The 17659-nt window shown below is 44.7% G+C and overlaps 1 protein-coding gene across 1 annotated transcript; it reads right to left on the bottom strand.

The window, feature by feature from the left end:
* Nucleotides 1-429: 429 nt before the first annotated feature.
* On the bottom strand, nt 430-4159 carry LOC110625842. The gene is made up of 6 exons (XM_043961398.1): nt 3869-4159; nt 2904-3054; nt 2324-2493; nt 2022-2282; nt 931-1095; nt 430-722 (listed from the first exon to the last, which is right to left on the bottom strand). Exons 1-6 carry the CDS (start codon nt 4037-4039, stop codon nt 636-638), a joined length of 1005 nt encoding a protein of 334 aa, XP_043817333.1. The 5' UTR covers nt 4040-4159; the 3' UTR covers nt 430-635.
* Nucleotides 4160-17659: the final 13500 nt, after the last annotated feature.

The following is a 17659-nucleotide window of genomic DNA, read 5'->3' as shown; positions in this document are numbered from 1 at the left end:
AATATATAAATTTGTATTTCAAGTGTTAAAATTAAAGAAAATTAACATACTATATTTAACTTACTTTTTGAATATCCCAATTCGGGATTAAAAAAATAGAGATCAAAACTGACCGTATATCCCGATACCGGTCCTGCTCAAGGATCAAACCACTGCCCAATCTACCTTATTCTATGCTTCACCACATCGATAACAAGACTGGCAAATTTAGAAAACAAGTTCGCCCTACTAATCAGTTCCCATGCTTTCAAGGAAGAAGTTGGGCACCATAATCACAGGAATAAATAAAAGAACAGCTGACTTAGGTTCAGATCCTCTGAATCCCTAGCTGATGCTGACAAATTATTCAATGCAACATCAACAGGAGAGATGATTGATACAAGGAAGTATTCTAGTTACTATACTAGGCATAATTTTCCGGAGAACTAATTTAAAAGAAAACCAATTAATTTTTTTCCTTTATAAAATGCCACACTGGGCTAGTGGCCTCTCATATCCACTGAAAATAGGGAAACATACATGACAAACTCTACTTGCTTAACACGCACAACTTATGCCAAGCCCAACACAAATTGCAGTTGCAACAAAGCGTGAATTTGCTAATATATCAAATCATATATTGGTTCACATCTTTATTAAAAGACATCAGGATGGAAACGCCCTGGGATGGGACTGCTTTGCTGGGCCTGTCTCAAATGCATCATCAACGCGTAGTTGTTCATCTGAAAGCAAAACCGTGAAGAAGACTTGTTAGGTTGACCACAAAAATGAATATAGTTTTGTTTTTCTGCAAAAATATTTACAATCTCTATCCTTTTCTTCCTTCATTCCATTAGCACAGCCTTAACCTTAAACCTAACTCAGAACAGCCACAACAGGAGATAGGACAGAAAGGAAAAAGACAAGTCTTTTGAAAATTTTGATACAGACCTCAAGAGTTTTTATCTGCTGTTGATATTGAGATACCAACTGCTGCAACTCCCGATGTTTATCTTCAAACTCTTTCTGACGTTCATGCTGGATAGACACAGCTCTTTTCAGGATGGAGTTCTCTCGCATCAGAACTTCAATATGCTCTTTTTGCATCAGGTTTTCCTAAATTAGAAAAGCAGTACTTATTTGTCTAATGCAATTAGAAAAAGTTTAAATGTCAGATTCTAAAAGTTTTCCTTCCACTGTATACCATTTAATAAATGCAGTCCTGAACATTAATTTCATATAATTAAGTACTCGAATAACAAAATTTGTGACAATGTGCACTTCTTCATCATCAAATTGCTTTGAGTTCTAAATTATCCTGTTCGCAAATCATCTAAAAAATTGAGCAGTTGGGGGGAGGGGGGGATGGAAGATGCCAATATTATTTAAAATTATTTTTAAAAAAATTAAATAAATATAATTTATAATAGAATGTTATCATATCACCAAACTTAAGTAATTATAAAAGTAGATAAATTTAAATAATCATCTAATAATATTTAAATTTTGATAAATTATTCATATTTATTTAATTTTTAATTTTTAATTTTTTTTTATTTTTGCACCTTGAGTTGTTCAGACGGGCGCCTACGCCTTGCGCCTTGCGCCTAGGCTCCAGAACCCCTTGACGCCTTGAGCCTTTAACAACTATGGAAGATACATCCTAAATACCTCCATTCTACTATTTATTTCTCGCATAAAGTTGGCGTGAGACATGCACCGAGTTGCTGTCTAGTACATTGCTCCCTGCAGTGAAGATAACTCAACCCTCTTTTTCAGACAAACTAATACAATCCATTAAAAAAAAGGCTAATGTTCTCAAGGTCCACGTGGACTATTTCTCTAAGCGGTTGACATCAATCAAATGTAGAGACATCAAGAATTGACAAGTTTGCCAAAGTAACTGTGGCCAAATGGCAATATTTATTGCTACTCTGCCGATTGAAAAAATATCACCATTCTTAGCATCCTAGTAATGGAGCATCCAACAGATCATCGTGTCTAGAAAAAGAAAGTCCAAGTAATATAGAACAGATAGATACCTTCTGTAAACTCTGAGCTGCATTTTCAGCAGCATTCTTACTGATAGATCTCTCCAAAATCTCCAGCACCCTTGACGCACGGGCTCTGGCATCTTCAACACCAGTAGCACTAATCATTTCTCTCACAAACAAGTCCACCCATTCTGCACCATCCACAGGAAGCTTGTTTGGCACTGATGTATTCTCAGAAGGAGTAGCATCTCCATCATTGGTCAAAGTACCTGTCAATTTGATAGGAGCTGTGAATGTCTTTTCTGATATCTGACATTAAACAAACTGAACAACAAATTGAGAAGACATACAGAATACCATATGATGCTCATAACTGTAAGTGACAATTTGGTTCTACTGATCATGCCATTTTCACACTGCAAAGCTAAATGCAGCTCCATCAAAACAATAAACTGCTCTAGACAATGAATCATCACATGAATCCCATAACTAAAATTGATCATTTCCACAAGAAGCAAATCTAATGATTAGAGCAAAAAAGGAGGAAAATTTTCATATTCCCAAGCATTTGGTGAAATTATATCCTAGACCAAGAGACATTGTAGGATAACAAAATAATCCTGGAATTATATTGTGGACACAGAGAGACATATACCTAAAACCATGCAATATACATGCTTTGAATATAAAAGATTAAGATTCAAACTCCATATATGAAGAGATAAAAACATTTTATGTGAATATATCAAACTCAGGTCCCAGAATTTATGAATTCTAAAATGAAATAGGTTTACTAACAAATAAAAGTGATGTAGCAACTTCACATAAAAAGTACAAAAATTCAACACGAGAGGGAGATAGACAGAGAGAGATAGAGAGAAGAGAGGAATCAGCATTTATACAGTTAGCACAGTTTTTATTTATTCATTTAGATGTAAAAAATTAACACACCTTGCTCATTTAGACTAGCTTCTTCAGCAGAATTTGAATTATGATCTGCAGATTCTAAACAGTGCTCATTCAGGCTCTTGATAGCAGAGTCCAAATCGTTAGAAGATTGAAAAAGTGCTCTCTCAAGAAGCTGCAAGTTTAAATCACGACAGTATTATTGTTATGGGCATTTTCAATCAATGAGGTCACAGTTGACAATATATTTAGATATCCAATCTGATTATGGCAAGAAAGGAGAAGAAAAACCAGATCACTGATTGCAAAAGGCAGACAAAAGGGATATGTTAATGAAATCAATCTATCAAACATGTGGTTTAGACTAGCTGGAATACAATATCAAGAGGGAGAATGCGGAAAATGCACCAGTATGTCATCAGTTACTGCCCCCCCCCTACCAGGAGTAAACACAAATTTGAAAATGTTCTATCGAAACAAACAAGTTTGACTAGTAAGATGACTTACAAATGCATTATGAAAAAGATATAATCAGATACTAATCTTCCAAACCAACATCAAGACTCTTGACAAAAATATAAGCATGTGCAAATTTGAAGTTGAATTAAATTTTAGATAACAGAAAAATTAGCATACTGTCTGAGAAAGTGCTAACACAGCTTGGAGGAATGGATTTTAAGTTCAATAAATTAACTTTGCTCAACTTCATAACAGTTATTGGAAATCGATGGATTTGAACTTCACTAAATCCAACTTAATTGAAGAGATCAAAGCTAATCGATGTCAAATAACGATTTTTTACCCAAAAACCGCAATGAATCACCCATACGCACACACTTAGAAATTAAAAAAATACAAAATAAAAACAAACAGTGTCTATTAGAAGCCAAATATTGTCAGAATATCAATCGAAGAAACACAAACACACTACTATACATATATTATCCACTATAATCACGCTATCTAAATCGAGAGAGATAGACAGAGACCTGAGAATCGACGTGCGGGAAAAGAGCCCTGAGCTGATGGAGAGGGGGGGAAGGAGAGAAGCGAACAGGTGAAGAAGAAGAGGAACTGCATCGAAGCCTTTTAGATACAGGAGGCGATGGAAGATCCTCCAGCATGAAGGATCTCTTGCTCCCGCAAACTACAGCTGACATTTTCCAGCGAATTCTAGGGTTTCCTGGTGAAGTGATTATCGGGGTTGTATGGGGTTTTTGGCTTGGGGATTAGGTCTGCTGGTTCTGCTGTTGCGTTTGATTTTTTGTGAATTTATATTAGAACGCTGATGAGAAGTAAAGCGGTGGCCTTTTTTAAAAGTACAATATGGGCGCGTGCATGTGTTTCCGGTACTTCGGGTTTTACAGGGTATGAAACGACGACGGTTTATTTGCGACGATTAGGGCGTTTAACGTATGGATTATAATTAATTAATTGATTAATTTATAACGAATATATAAATTTCAAAAATTATCGCGTCGTCTGGTTTATAAAATTGAAATGAATACAAAGTTTATTTCCACCCTTAAACTATTGGTCAAAGTCTAAATAAGTCCTTTTTTTTTTCAAAATTAATCACAAACTCTTTAAAGTTTGTCACATAAAATTAATATAATAAATGTAAGAGATTAATATTTATATTATATATCCATATATACATGTGAAGAAAAAAAATCTAACATTCTTAGTGGATTAGTATTTATATTATACATTTATATATATATACAAAGTCCATTTAAAGTTTTTGTTTATTAATATAAAAAAATTTTATATTAAACTTGATGACCGCTAGATTCCTTCACCCCGGACCAGGGGCTTGACCACAGCCCAAGGCCCACGATGTAGGGGTCCACACACCTGATATGCATAACAAGCCTGGCTCATCCAACCTTCAAGGCCGGGCTCGGCCCATCTTCCTCAAGCTGGCCCGGCCCGCACGAAGCCGACCCTCTCTATCCAGGCTTAGCATCCGGCCCAACTCTCAGCCCAGCCCAGGATCCGGAATAATATTCACCAGACAGCCTGGCAGATCCGCTTGAACGTACGCACGAGGAGAATCAGAAGCCGTTATGCATGGAGCAGGCGGCTGATACCCTAGTACCTCCGAATCCGCATGGCAGAGACGCGTGACCCAATCCTGGAGAGACCTTTACACGTCACCGGCAAGCAAGACAATGTATAAAAGAGGAGTCCCCTCCTCAGGAAATTCAGGCCTTATTCAGTAATACAAAACCCTTGTAAAACCCTATTCCATTGGATCTCAGATCATCAATTGGCGCCGTCTGTGGGAAACGAAGGAGATCTTTTTATCACCGGAGTTTTCACTTTCAAAACCCACTGAGATCCACGATGGCAAACCACCAAGACAGTAACCTTAATACTCCAAATGACCTGAGCTCTGCCCAAGAGGGGCAGCAGTTCTCCTTTTCTAGCCCTACAACGTTGAATAACCAAACACCTATTTCTCTTAATCCCTCGCCAAGCCTGGCAGGGAATACTCCCACCATGACCCTGTCTAACCAAGACATTCAAACCATGGCTCTCCAGCTACAAACCACTGCTCACTGGTTGGGCCAGATAATGCAACAAAGGGGACTTAGCACCCCAGTAAACGCACTCCCAGTAGTGGAGGAACCCAGAACCGATGAACCCCAACCTACCTCTGCCCGCTTCCGAACTAACAACCACGATGCTGGAGAAGAGGAAGAACCGGAGGCCCGAATTCATGGGCGAAGGGCAAGAGAGTTGATAGAAAATGAAGAGGTGAACGACTATTCTGCCGAAACAACCAGAGAAACGGGAACTGAAACAGAGGAGGAAGAATGCAGTTTGGGCAAAAGATCCAGCCCGGAAGACGAGAAAATGAACCAAAAGCTGAAAAGGTTGAAGGAGCAGCTCCTAGCCGAGCTAGGTAAGAAAGATCAGAGTCAAACCTCCTTGCCTACTTCTTCTCCCTTCTCAAAGTTAATGCAGCAGGAGACCGTTCCCAAAAAGTTTATGATGCCGCCGATGGCGGCCTATAATGGAGCTGGTAACCCGAGAGAGCATGTCATGAACTATAAGACCTTCATGGAGTTGCAAACTCTGTCAGATGCTCTGATGTGTAAGGTGTTCCCAACAACGCTCTCGAGGCCAGCGAGGGCATGGTTCAACAGCCTGGAGGCCGGAAGCATTAAAAGTTTCGGAGATCTGGCCACCCGCTTCATTAGCCGGTTCGTAGCCGGGGTGCCAGCAGATAGGAAGACGAGCTATCTGGAAACAGTGAGACAAAAAGCTGGTGAATCCCTCAGAGAGTATGTCGCCCGTTTCAATACGGAGGCCCTGCAGATTCCCGAGCTTGACGAAGGAAGGGCGGTAGAGGCCATGCAAAAGGGAACAACCTCTGCCGAGTTCTTTGGTTCTCTGAGCAGGAAACCTCCGACCTCACTGGCCGAGTTGATGAAGAGGGCGGAAAAGTATATAAGGCAGGATGACGCCTTAGTAACGAGTAGATTTGCCAAAGGGGGGGAAGGAAAAGAGAAAGCCCCGGAGGAGGGGAGGTCGGAGAAACACGAGAAGAAGCGTGGAAAAAGGCCTGAGCCGTACAAGCAGGCCTGGGAAAGAAGGGATCAAAGGCCTCCTCCTCCTCGGGTTCTCGAACCAAGAGTGCTCCCTCCTTGGGTCCCGGAGAAACCGACTCCATTAAATGCGTCCAGAGCCGAGGTGCTCATGGCTGTCCAGGATAAGGAGTTTCTCCAGTGGCCCAAACCTTTGAAGTCGGAAGCAGATCAGAGGAATCCTGACAAGTATTGTCAGTACCACCGGACGCATGGCCACGATACAAATAACTGTTTTCAGTTAATCGCGGAGATTGAAAGATTGATAAAAAGGGGACATCTCAAAAATTTTATGAAGAAACCGGAGGGGCAGAGGCCTCAACCCGGTCCGGCAGCCCAGATGCCCAGGAGAACTGGAGCTGGACCAGTGAATGATGGGTCCAGTGGGACTATTAATATGATTGTTGGAGGAACTGGAGGACGGATGAACCGTCGAGGAAAGAAGAGAAACCGGGAAGGGGAGACCAGTAATGGCGAGGTTATGCAGATCGTTGAACACTCTCCCATGACCATCGCTTTCTCTTCGGAGGATGCACAGGGCATTCAGATGCCCCATGATGACACGCTTGTCATTGAAGCAGTCATCCATAATTTTCGGGTGAAGAAGGTTCTGGTGGATGATGGGAGTAAGGTTAACTTATTGCCATATCGGGTTTTCCAGCAGATGGGAATCCCAGAGGAACAGTTGGTTCGGGACCAGTCACCCATCAAAGGGATCGGAGGAGCACCGGTACTCGTAGAAGGGAAGGTGAAGCTGGCCCTTACCTTGGGAGAAGCACCCAAAGCTCGCACCCATTATGAGGTGTTCTTGGTGGTCAAACTCCCACTGAGCTACAATGCGATTTTGGGGAGGCCGGCATTGTTCAGTTTCGAAGCTGTCACTAGCATCAGGTATCTGGCACTCAAGTTCCCAACGGAAGGAGGAGTGGGAATGGTCCGGGGAAGCCAGGAGGAAGCAAGGGCAGTATACTTGGCCACAGTGACGGAACCGAACTCAACCGGAGAAGCGCTTGATTCAGAAGTTTTGGAGGTCAGGGATGAGATAAAGGAAGCCCGGACAGAGCCCGTTGGAGAGCTGGAGACTTTCTCCCTATCAGAAGAAGAAACGAGTAAGGTCTTCAGTCTCAATGCCGGCCTCACCAAAGAACAAAAAGGTGAAGCCATGGCCCTGATCCGAAGTCACTCGCCGACCTTCGCATGGAAGCCCTCAGACATGCCGGGAATTGACCCCAAAGTGATGACACACCAATTGAATGTCCTCCCCGAGGCTAGACCAGTAAAGCAAAAGAAGAGAGTAGTGGGAAGAGAGAAGCAGCAGGCTACCCAGGAAGAGGTGCAGAAGCTAGAAGAGGCAGGCTTTATTAGGGAGGTTATGTACCCACAGTGGTTGGCAAATCCTGTGTTAGTCAAAAAAGCCAATGGCAAATACAGGATGTGTATAGATTTTACCGACCTGAATAAGGCCTGCCCTAAAGATTGTTACCCCCTCCCCGATATTAATAAGATGGTCGACTCAACGGCTGGTTTTGATTATATGTCTTCTTTGGATGCTATGTCTGGTTACCACCAAATCCCAATGGAAAAAACGGATGAGGAGAAGACCTCATTTATAACTGAAGATGGGACTTACTGCTACAGAGCTATGCCCTTCGGATTAAGAAACGCCGGGGCAACTTACCAACGATTAATGAATAAAATCTTTAAAAATCAGATCGGCAGGAATGTAGAAGTGTATGTGGATGACATGGTGGTTAAAAGTTCAACTTTTCAACAACATATAACGGATTTAAGGGAGATATTTGGGGTGTTAGATCAATACAGGATGAAGCTGAATCCAGCAAAGTGCGCTTTCTTCATCAGGGGAGGAAAATTCTTGGGGTACATGGTGAGTGGAAAAGGCATTGAACCCAATCCGGAGAAAGTGGAAGCCATATTGAATATGCCAGAGCCAACCTGTGTAAGGGACGTCCAGAGATTAACTGGGAGAGTAGTGGCGCTTCATCGATTTATGTCAAGGTCGGCAGAAAAGTGTTTGCCATTCTTCAAAAAATTGAGGAAGGTCCCGAATTTTGAATGGACAGAAGACTGCCAAAAAGCCTTCACAGAACTTAAGGAATACCTCAGCTCACCTCACGTGCTCAGCAGCCCCGTAAAAGGGGAAGAACTCTTGATATACTTGGCAGCCTCAGAGCAAGCAGTCAGCGCAGTACTAGTAAGAGTGGAAGGAGGGGAGCAGAAACCTGTTTTCTACGTCAGCAAGGTACTCAGAGACACTGAGGTCAGATACTCGAACATTGAAAAATTGGCGTATGCCTTGTTGTTAGCAGTCCGAAAATTCAAAGTTTATCTGGAAGGCCACCAAGGAGTTGTGATGACGGACCAACCGTTAAAGAAGATCCTACGTAGGCCGGAAACTTCAGGACGGATGTTAGCATGGTCCGTGGAAATCAGCCCTTACTGCCTGGAGTACCGACCTCGGACAGCTATAAAATCTCAAGCGCTAGCTGACTTCATAGCAGAATGCTCATTCAACAAGGAGAAGGAAGGATCATCCTCGGAGATACCAAGCAAAGAAGGAGAGGGAGAGCTTTCCCAAGAGTCCAGCTGGAAGCTATATGTAGACGGAGCATCAGGCTCTGAGGGCAGCGGCGCTGGGATAATACTTAAGGGGCCGGAGGGCTTCAAAGTATGTTATGCCTTACGGCTAGAATTCAAAGCTTCTAATAATGTGGCCGAATATGAAGCCTTGGTGAACGGAATGTTGGTAGCTTTGGAAATAGGGGTAACCGACCTCGAAGTAAATAGTGACTCTCAGCTGGTGATCAACCAGGTGACGGGAATATATCAGGCCAGAGATCCCATCATGCAGAGTTATCTTGATAAAGTAAAAGCTGTGGAAGCCGACCTCACGCGCCGAGGAGTATTTACGAGATTTCAGAGGATACCTCGAGATGAAAATGAGGAGGCAGACCTGCTTAGTCGGCTGACCAAAGAAGAGTTAGAGCAGCTCCCTGATGAAGTCTACATACAGCATGTCAGCACACCTGCTTTCAAGAAAATATATACAGTACTGCAGGTGGAGCAGAGCCCAACTTGGATGACTCCATACTTGAGATACTTGGAAAAGGGCGAACTCCCCGAAGATAAAGTTGAAGCCAAAAAGATAGCAGCTCGAGCTGCCAATTACCAAGTAATAAGGGGAACTTTATACAGAAAAGGGAAATCCAGCCCATGGCTCCGGTGTGTGAGTCCGGAAGAAGCTGCAAAGGTAATGGAGGAAATACATAGAGGCCTATGTGGAGCTCACGAGGGAGCAGGGACATTAGCTAACAAAATATTCAGGCAAGGATACTACTGGCCCACTGTTAAAAAAGAAGCAGAAGAGTTTGTCCGGAGGTGTGACGTATGTCAGAGATTTGCTAATGCCATCAGGACCCCTGCCACTCCTCAAGCAAGCATATCCAGTCCATGGCCTTTCTCGCAATGGGGAATTGACATCCTGGGACCTTTCCCCAAGACTACGGGGCAAAGGAAATTCGTAGTGGTGGCTGTGGAATATTTTTCGAAATGGCCAGAGGCAGAAGCAATAGCCACAATCACAGCTCGCAAGATGATAGATTTCGTATGGGGACATATCATCTGCAGATTTGGCATACCAAGAGTACTTATCTCAGACAACGACAGACAATTTGACTGCAGCACTTTCAGAGCCTTCACGACGAACATGGGCATATGGCACAAGTTCTCCTCCGTGGCTCATCCTCAGACTAATGGCCAAACGGAAGTCACTAATAGGGCTATCCTTCAAGGATTAAAGAAACAGCTGAATGGCGCAAAGGAGAATTGGGCAGAAGAGCTCAATAGCACTCTATGGGCACTCCGAACCACTCCCAGAGCGCCCACTCAAGAAACCCCGTTTGCACTTGCATACGGCACAGAGGCTGTAGTCCCAGTTGAATTGCAGATCCCCACTCATCGAGTTCAATTCGTTAGTGAGAACGCTAATGGGGACAAATTAAGGAGCAACCTAGATGCTCTTGAAGAAGTTAGGGAAGAAGCCCAAGTCCGAACTGCTGCTTATCAACAACGAGCAGCAAGATATTACAATCAAAAGGTCAGAGAAAGAAGCTTGAAGGTGGGAGACCTGACTTTAAGAAACCTGGAAGCTACCGGAAAAAGAGCAGCTGCAGGCAAACTAGCACCGACCTGGGAAGGTCCATTCAAGGTGACAAAAGTGGTTAAGCCCGGGGTATACCGAATTGAAGATATGCAAGGAAACCCCGACCCCCATGCTTGGAACATCCAGCACTTAAAAAGGTATTTTCCTTGAAATATTTGTAAAGAAAAAAAGACATCGCATTTTGACAAATGTGAATAAATGAAAATTGTTTATACAATGTGATTATCTTTGTGAAAAAACATTTTTCATGATAAAGAAAAGAACAGGGCTCAGAGAGATCCCTCACAAACAAGACCTCAGTTAGGCACAAAAACCAGCTGAGATGACGAAGCGACAGTAAGGCCAATGAGCCTGAATTTTGTACAAATAACCGGCGAGGCCCCGAGGTCGTCCCGGAAATTCAAAGAAAAAAACAGGATCCCGTAAGATCTCCTGGAGACAAAAACAACCGGCGAGGCCCCGAGGTCGTCCCGGAAATTCAAAGAAAAACAGGATCTCGTAAGATCTCCTGGAAACAAAAACAACCGGCGAGGCCCCGAGGTCGTCCCGGAAATTCAAAGAAAAAACAGGATCCCGTAAGATCTCCTGGAAACAAAAACAACCGGCGAGGCCCCGAGGTCATCCCGGAAATTCAAAGAAAAAACAGGATCCCGTAAGATCTCCTGGAGACAAAAACAACCGGCGAGGCCCCGAGGTCGTCCCGGAAATTCAAAGAAAAACAGGATCCCGTAAGATCTCCTGGAAACAAAAACAACCGGCGAGGCCCAGAGGTCGTCCCGGAAATTCAAAGAAAAAACAGGATCCCGTAAGATCTCCTGGAAACAAAAACAACCGGCGAGGCCCCGAGGTCGTCCCGGAAATTCAAAGAAAAAACAGGATCCCGTAAGATCTCCTGGAAACAAAAACAACCGGCGAGACCCCGAGGTCGTCCCGGAAAGAAAACCAGGATCCCGTAAGATCTCCTAGAATCGAAAATAGGTCGGTAAAGGACTTAAGAGCCTCCCAAAAAAAAAAAAAAAAAAAAAAAAAAAAGGGGGCCGAGCTCCCAGCTCGAATAGACTTATATTCTTACGACACTCAAGGTCGAACTCCCAGCTCGGACCGATGTTAGCAAAGGCCCACGACCGAGCCCTCAACTCGGGTAGACTTATATCCTTAAAGGATCCAGATACGAAGGCCAAAGAGAACGGCCGAGCTCCCTCCATAGCAGGACTCATAAATGAAGATATCCTTAGAAGGATAAAAAAGGCTATAATCAAAGCCTAAATCAATTTATCTGAAACAAATATACGAAGTCACAGCGCAGAAAGCAGGACTAAAAGCCAAAAACTGACATGATAGTTGTCATTAAAAAGGTACGAGACTTGATCTCCCAAATCATCAGCTAAGAGCTGAGCTCGCAACTTAAGCTTAATTCAGAGCTTTTGAACGAAAATATATAGTTTACAAAGAGTAGAGATAAATGTCAAGAAATATGAAAAACAAGAAAGAAACTAATATTGCATTACTAACTATTACAATTTATTTCTCCGGCGAGGAAGGAGGATAAATAGTCCTTAAAGGACTTACATCAGTAAGAACACCCTCGCCTGCATTATCTCTATTTACAGCCATCCCCGAAGGAAGCTCAGTGTCCCTGGGGCTAGAGCTCTCAACATTAATAGTAGGGGCCACTTCTGACCTAGGGTGGAGGCCGTCTTTCTCAGAATCAAGATCATCTTCCTCCGACCCTACCTCAGATTCCTCTGACGAAGACTCAGATGGCCGGTCTATGTTCCTCCGAGAATCTCCTCGGGGCAAAGGGCAATCATCCTCCCCGTATAGCACTGACTCGCCATCTGAGTCCACTTCGCGCCTCCGAAGCTTGGCCAAAGGAACATCAGGAGCCTGTCTAGCTTCTCTTAAACCGCGATTGTAGCCAGTTACATACATGCGGTAGGCCTTATCAAGGATAGCCTTTTTCATCTCACCAGACGCTTTATACTCATCAAGGTGTTCTTCACAAGCCTCAGCCACAAATTCCTTAAACTCAGAAGAGTCTTTGTAGTCCTGAAGATGAGCTTCACAGGCCTGATCAATTTTAACCTTCAGCTCATCAGACTCCTGATACTCCGCTATATACTGTTCACGCTTCAGCTGAGCCTTCCCTTCCGCATACTTTACCACCTCAAGCAGGGCTAAACATTTACGTTCCAAAGCCCTGACTTCATTCTTCAGCTGTTGTTGGCGAAGGTTGAACTCTTCAGCCGATGAAGACAGATCTTTGATACGTTCAGAACTTGTGCCCAATTCCTGCTCAAGGACCTCCACCCGGGCTAGGGCACTTTCCTTCTGAGCCTTCACCTCACTCAGGTGAGCTTGAAGCCCCTCAAAATCAACCTTTAAGGCCTCATGTTGGCGCTGGACCTCAGCCCTTTGGCTTACAGCCTCATCCCTCTCCTGAAGGGCCGTCGTCATAGAGGACAGCTGTTTTACAACCTCTACACAACGAGTTTCCACTTCAGCTGCCCTCTCATCAGACTCCTGGAGAACTCTGCGAGTACGAGATAGCTCTGACTCTAGGGATTTGCTATGCTCTGCCGCCTCAACTGCTTTGTCCTCAGCTCTTTTAGAGGCCTCCAGGGCAGAATGCAACTCCACTCGGAGAGACTGGATCTGCTCCCGGGCGGCTGCCAGGTGGCCCCTCGCGTCGCTGGTGGCAGTCAGGTTCTCATCACGACGCGCTTCCTCGATTCGGCAGTCCACGGACTCCCGGAGAGAGAGATCACGGGCATCCACCTCCATAACCAGGCCTAACACCTAGTACGGAAGAACAATTGTCAAGAAAAGAAACAAAGCAAACTCAAAGAAAGGTGAAAAAATAACTTACCATCAGCAGCATTTCTCCAATCGTGGATCCGAGCTCCTCACGAGAGCGAGATTGGAAGGACACTTGCTCCTTGGTAGAACTGGCCAAGTGACCAGTCAGGGCCAGAAGACGAGGATCCGAAGCCTCTGTTATCCCGCCGAACATCCGTTCCCGGAGAAGTGCGGCAACAGCGGAGGCCGGAGACTCTGAGGAAATGCTTGACAGGTCCAGAATGTTGTCAGTAGGGGACGACGAAGGAACAGCAGAAACACCTTTCCCTTTCCCAATGGGAGGAAGAGGTGGGGAAGGACCCACAGCAGTCCGGGATTTTTTCCGAGCAGGAGATGGGACGGGCGTTCCAGAAGGGGTCGGACGCTTGCCCCCAGTCTTTGAGGGGACACCCTCAGATCCCTCAGGCTCAGTCCTCACAGGGGCAGGGGCACCTTCACTAGAAACCTCCGGGCTTTGATCCTCCAGGAGGACGATCTCCATCCCTGTCCTAGAGATCTCCTTATCTTCAACAGGGGACTTAAATTTCCCCCCTAACGCCTCCTCAGTAGAACGAACGGCACCCTGCCCCACTTGTTCAGTAGCTTGGGTCTGCTCCGCAACAGCTAGGGAAGTTTCCCTCACGACCTCTGAGGAGGCTGGAACGGATCTAAACCCTTCAGCAGGCGTCGAGGTCGAGCTCGACCCACCATGGCTAGATGACCGAGCTGATTTGGTGCTGCGAGAGCTCGGTTTGGAAGTCCGAGAAGAGGCTTTGACAGGAGGTCGGCTGATCTTCTTGGAAGAAGCGGCCTGCGCCAGCTCCGCAGCAATCTCAGTTACAGAACGCCCATCCCCAAAGGCGTCAAAAATTGCATGCATGTTCTCCCGAGACAGGTCAAAATTCTTGGGGAATTTGATGCCATTCATTCTAACCTCGGAAGCTGCGAGAAACAAGAAGCTATAAAGAGTCAGCATACTTCCTGATATCATGAGCAAAGAAAAAAACAGAATAACCGGACAAAGCACTATACCCGTGTCCTGGATATCCCTAAGGTTTGACGCAAACATACACTTCTCGACATCATACTTCCTCTCAACGGAAGTCAGTCGAAGCAGCCCGACCTGCTCAATAAGACTCAATTCGGGCAGATCGTTGCAGCCCGGAAAGATCTCCCCCCACCTCAGGTCCACATCCCACGATCGGCAGGACCCTAATTTCAACTCCGCCACAAGGAAATTCTCTACCCATCCCTTTATAGAATCCTTGTAGCCCGTAAGAAGAGACAGCCCATTACGGGGGGAAAAGTAATAGAAGTTTTGCTTCGCCCTAACCAGGCGGAAAAAAAGTGACAAACAGACAGGCCGTAGGGGTGAAACCCCAACCCAGACAGATAGACTCGAAATAGGACATGAATAAAATGGAATTTGGGGATAACATTCGAGGAGTTACCCCAAAATATTCAAAAACCTCAACAAAGAAAGGGGTAAAAGGAAGCGGTAGACCAAATTCTCTCTGCTTCAGAAAAAACACTATGCTACGAACCTCCTGAGGATCCACTAAACCAGGAGGGCGAGGGTAAGGAAGAACTATCCTCTCATTTGGAAGAGGTGCTCGAATAAGATACAACGGAGTATCTAAAAGTCTCCGGGAAATGTGATTAGTTATGTTGGAAGGGGTAATATGCGACTCAAGATCAAAAACATCAGGAAGCTTTAAACTTGCCATAGAAGAACAAGGAAGCGTACCTGAGAACACGATGGGATGAAAAAAGAGACGTAGAAGGAATTGCAGGAAGACAGAGAGCAACCAAGAGCTAGTTCTTCAAAGGACAGAAGGAATTCGAAAAGAAAGAAAGAAAGGCTATTATGAGGCAAAGCGTTGATACTGAACAGTTTTGTCTTGGAGCGGCGCGATCATTAATTGTTCTCGAAATTTACCCTCTCGACGGTTAGGAAATAACCGGCGAGACGGTAAAGGGGCAAAAGGATGATCGCTGGGCTTCTCTACATCTATCAAGGGCCAAGTATACGATGACAGTCCATCATTTAAAAGCCCATTCGCCACCCACATAATACAGGCCCAACTCATCAGTCAGAGCAACTTAGCCTACTACTTTACCATCCCTATGGTAAATGCCGAGGAAACAGAGGGGCAAGTTATGAAAAGACTCAAAAGTACAAGCAAATGGGAGCATGATAAAGGTCAGACTTGCGCATCACTTAAAAAGTTATAAGATTTGATTTACCGCTACTAAACAAAGGGTGGGAGATCGGAAAGAAGCGCCAAAAGCACCTCGGAGTCATACAAAGCTGAGAGCTTAGAGTTCAACTCATCAGAAGCCGAGCTCAGAGGTTGGATTAGTCCAGCTCAGACAGCATGACTTGAGAGCTCGGCCAGCTAAAGGAAACTCAGAGCTCATTTCACTAAGCAAAGACAGAACTCTCAGGTCGGTCAGTTCAGCTCGGACAACATGACCTGAGAGCCCGGACGGATGAAGGAGACTCAAAGCTCAATTCATCGAAGTAAAGACCGAGCTCACAGGTCGGTCAGACAGTCCAGTTCGAAAAACTTGAAAGCCCAGTTGACTAAGTGGATCCGGAGTTCAACTCATCAGAGCTCGCAGATAGGTTAGATTAGCTCGGGAAAAAGCAGGACAGAGCTCAGTTGGTTAAAACCATAAGGCGAGCAATCTAAAGTATTTCACACATAATAAAAAAAAGAACAGCTTAAGCATGAGAGCAGAACAAGAACTTCATTAAAAGAAAAGCACATTACAGCACGTTACAAAGGCCTACACTACGGGATGAAAGACTATCCTTAAAGAATTTACATATCCAGATACTTCCTCATCTACGACTATCACCTACCCTACTATTCTAGTCTTCAGCTCGGAGGACTTCTCGTAGCTCGGAATGAGAGTTTTTCAGAAAAGGCCAAGATCTGTCTCGCTATTACAGGGGAACTGAACAAGTTGATTCCCATAAGCATTTCTCACTGTTCCCCTGGGCGAACGTCCAGTTACCCAAATGTGATGCACGGTACATTCGAACAAGCTCAGATATGGTATGCCGGCCGTGCACCACACATGAAAAACATAAGTCTTCGAGGCTATGACCCCGAAGAGATCGCGAAGTACACATTCGAAAAAATCGCTGGAGACCTGACTGAGTGCAGCAGATCCCAGTCTCACGTAATACTGGTACTTCACACCAAAGGGAATAATAATACTGGTACTTCACACCAAAAAGAACAACAAGCTGAGCGCCGGCGCCACTCCCATTTATATCAAAAGAGGACAACAGGGGCATCGAGGAAATTCCCTGTTTCTCTGTGGAAAAAGGCGAAGTTAGATCCAACCCCTCAACAGTCCAGAACTTCTCTGGAGCCCGGACAACAAGCAGAGGAGGAGGCCGGCCAGACGACCTGGGTAAAGCAGTTTCAGCAGCTTGCTGGATGGTCCCGCCCTTCGCCTGCCATACCCGAAGGATCTTCAATGCACCCTTCAGACGCCTTAGAGGTAACATCAAACTTTCAAGAATTTTGAACTGACCCATATTTATCTCAGGAACGGCAAAAAGTTTCAAAACAGGGACAAGTCAGAAACAGTTCTCCCTTAAGATGATAAGAGCACAATCAAGGCAAAACTCTGGGGCACAAGGCAATCTGTTTGAAGAAGGCGTCGGATAAACCTGCCACAGATAAAACAAGAATTTCTCGCTTCAACAGAAGGCTCAAGAATGAATAAAAGCTGGTGCTGATATATACTCGGAGCCTGAAGACTTAGCACGGGACAGAGCTACACTAGACTCTAAGCTAATGGCGTCAGATTTTTAAAAGATATTCACAGAAAAGGAAAGAAAGGAGATGTCCAGATAATGATGACAAGAAAGTAAAGGCGGCAGAGGACAAGAAAAATAGAGAAAAGACAGAAAGAGGAAAGAGCAGATAGAATTCAGAAACTGCGCAACGACTGAAAGATGAAAGGATGTTATTAAGGTACCTGAACCCGAACAGACGCGATCATAATAGTTCTTGGTATTCACCCCCTCGGCAGTTGGAGCAATAACTGCCGAGAAGGTAAAGGGGCAATTGATGACCGCTGGATTCCTTCACCCCGGACCAGGGGCTTGACCACAGCCCAAGGCCCACGATGTAGGGGTCCAC

The sequence above is a fragment of the Manihot esculenta genome, chromosome 11, assembly GCF_001659605.2.
Source record: "Manihot esculenta cultivar AM560-2 chromosome 11, M.esculenta_v8, whole genome shotgun sequence".
In the NCBI taxonomy this organism is placed as follows: domain Eukaryota; kingdom Viridiplantae; phylum Streptophyta; class Magnoliopsida; order Malpighiales; family Euphorbiaceae; genus Manihot; species Manihot esculenta.
The sequence above is the reverse complement of the archived record's forward strand: the minus strand, read 5'-3'. Positions and strand labels throughout refer to the sequence as shown.

Excerpts from the sequence above, each read along its gene's own strand:
- LOC110625842 (XM_043961398.1), bottom strand. The coding sequence starts at position 4,039 with ATGTCAGCTGTAGTTTGCGGGAGCAAGAGATCCTTCATGCTGGAGGAT. Across the intron at positions 1,096-2,021 it reads CAGCTCAGAGTTTACAGAAG|GAAAACCTGATGCAAAAAGA; the intron begins GTATCTATCTGT and ends TTTCTAATTTAG. Across the intron at positions 723-930 it reads AGCAGATAAAAACTCTTGAG|ATGAACAACTACGCGTTGAT; the intron begins GTCTGTATCAAA and ends TTTTGCTTTCAG.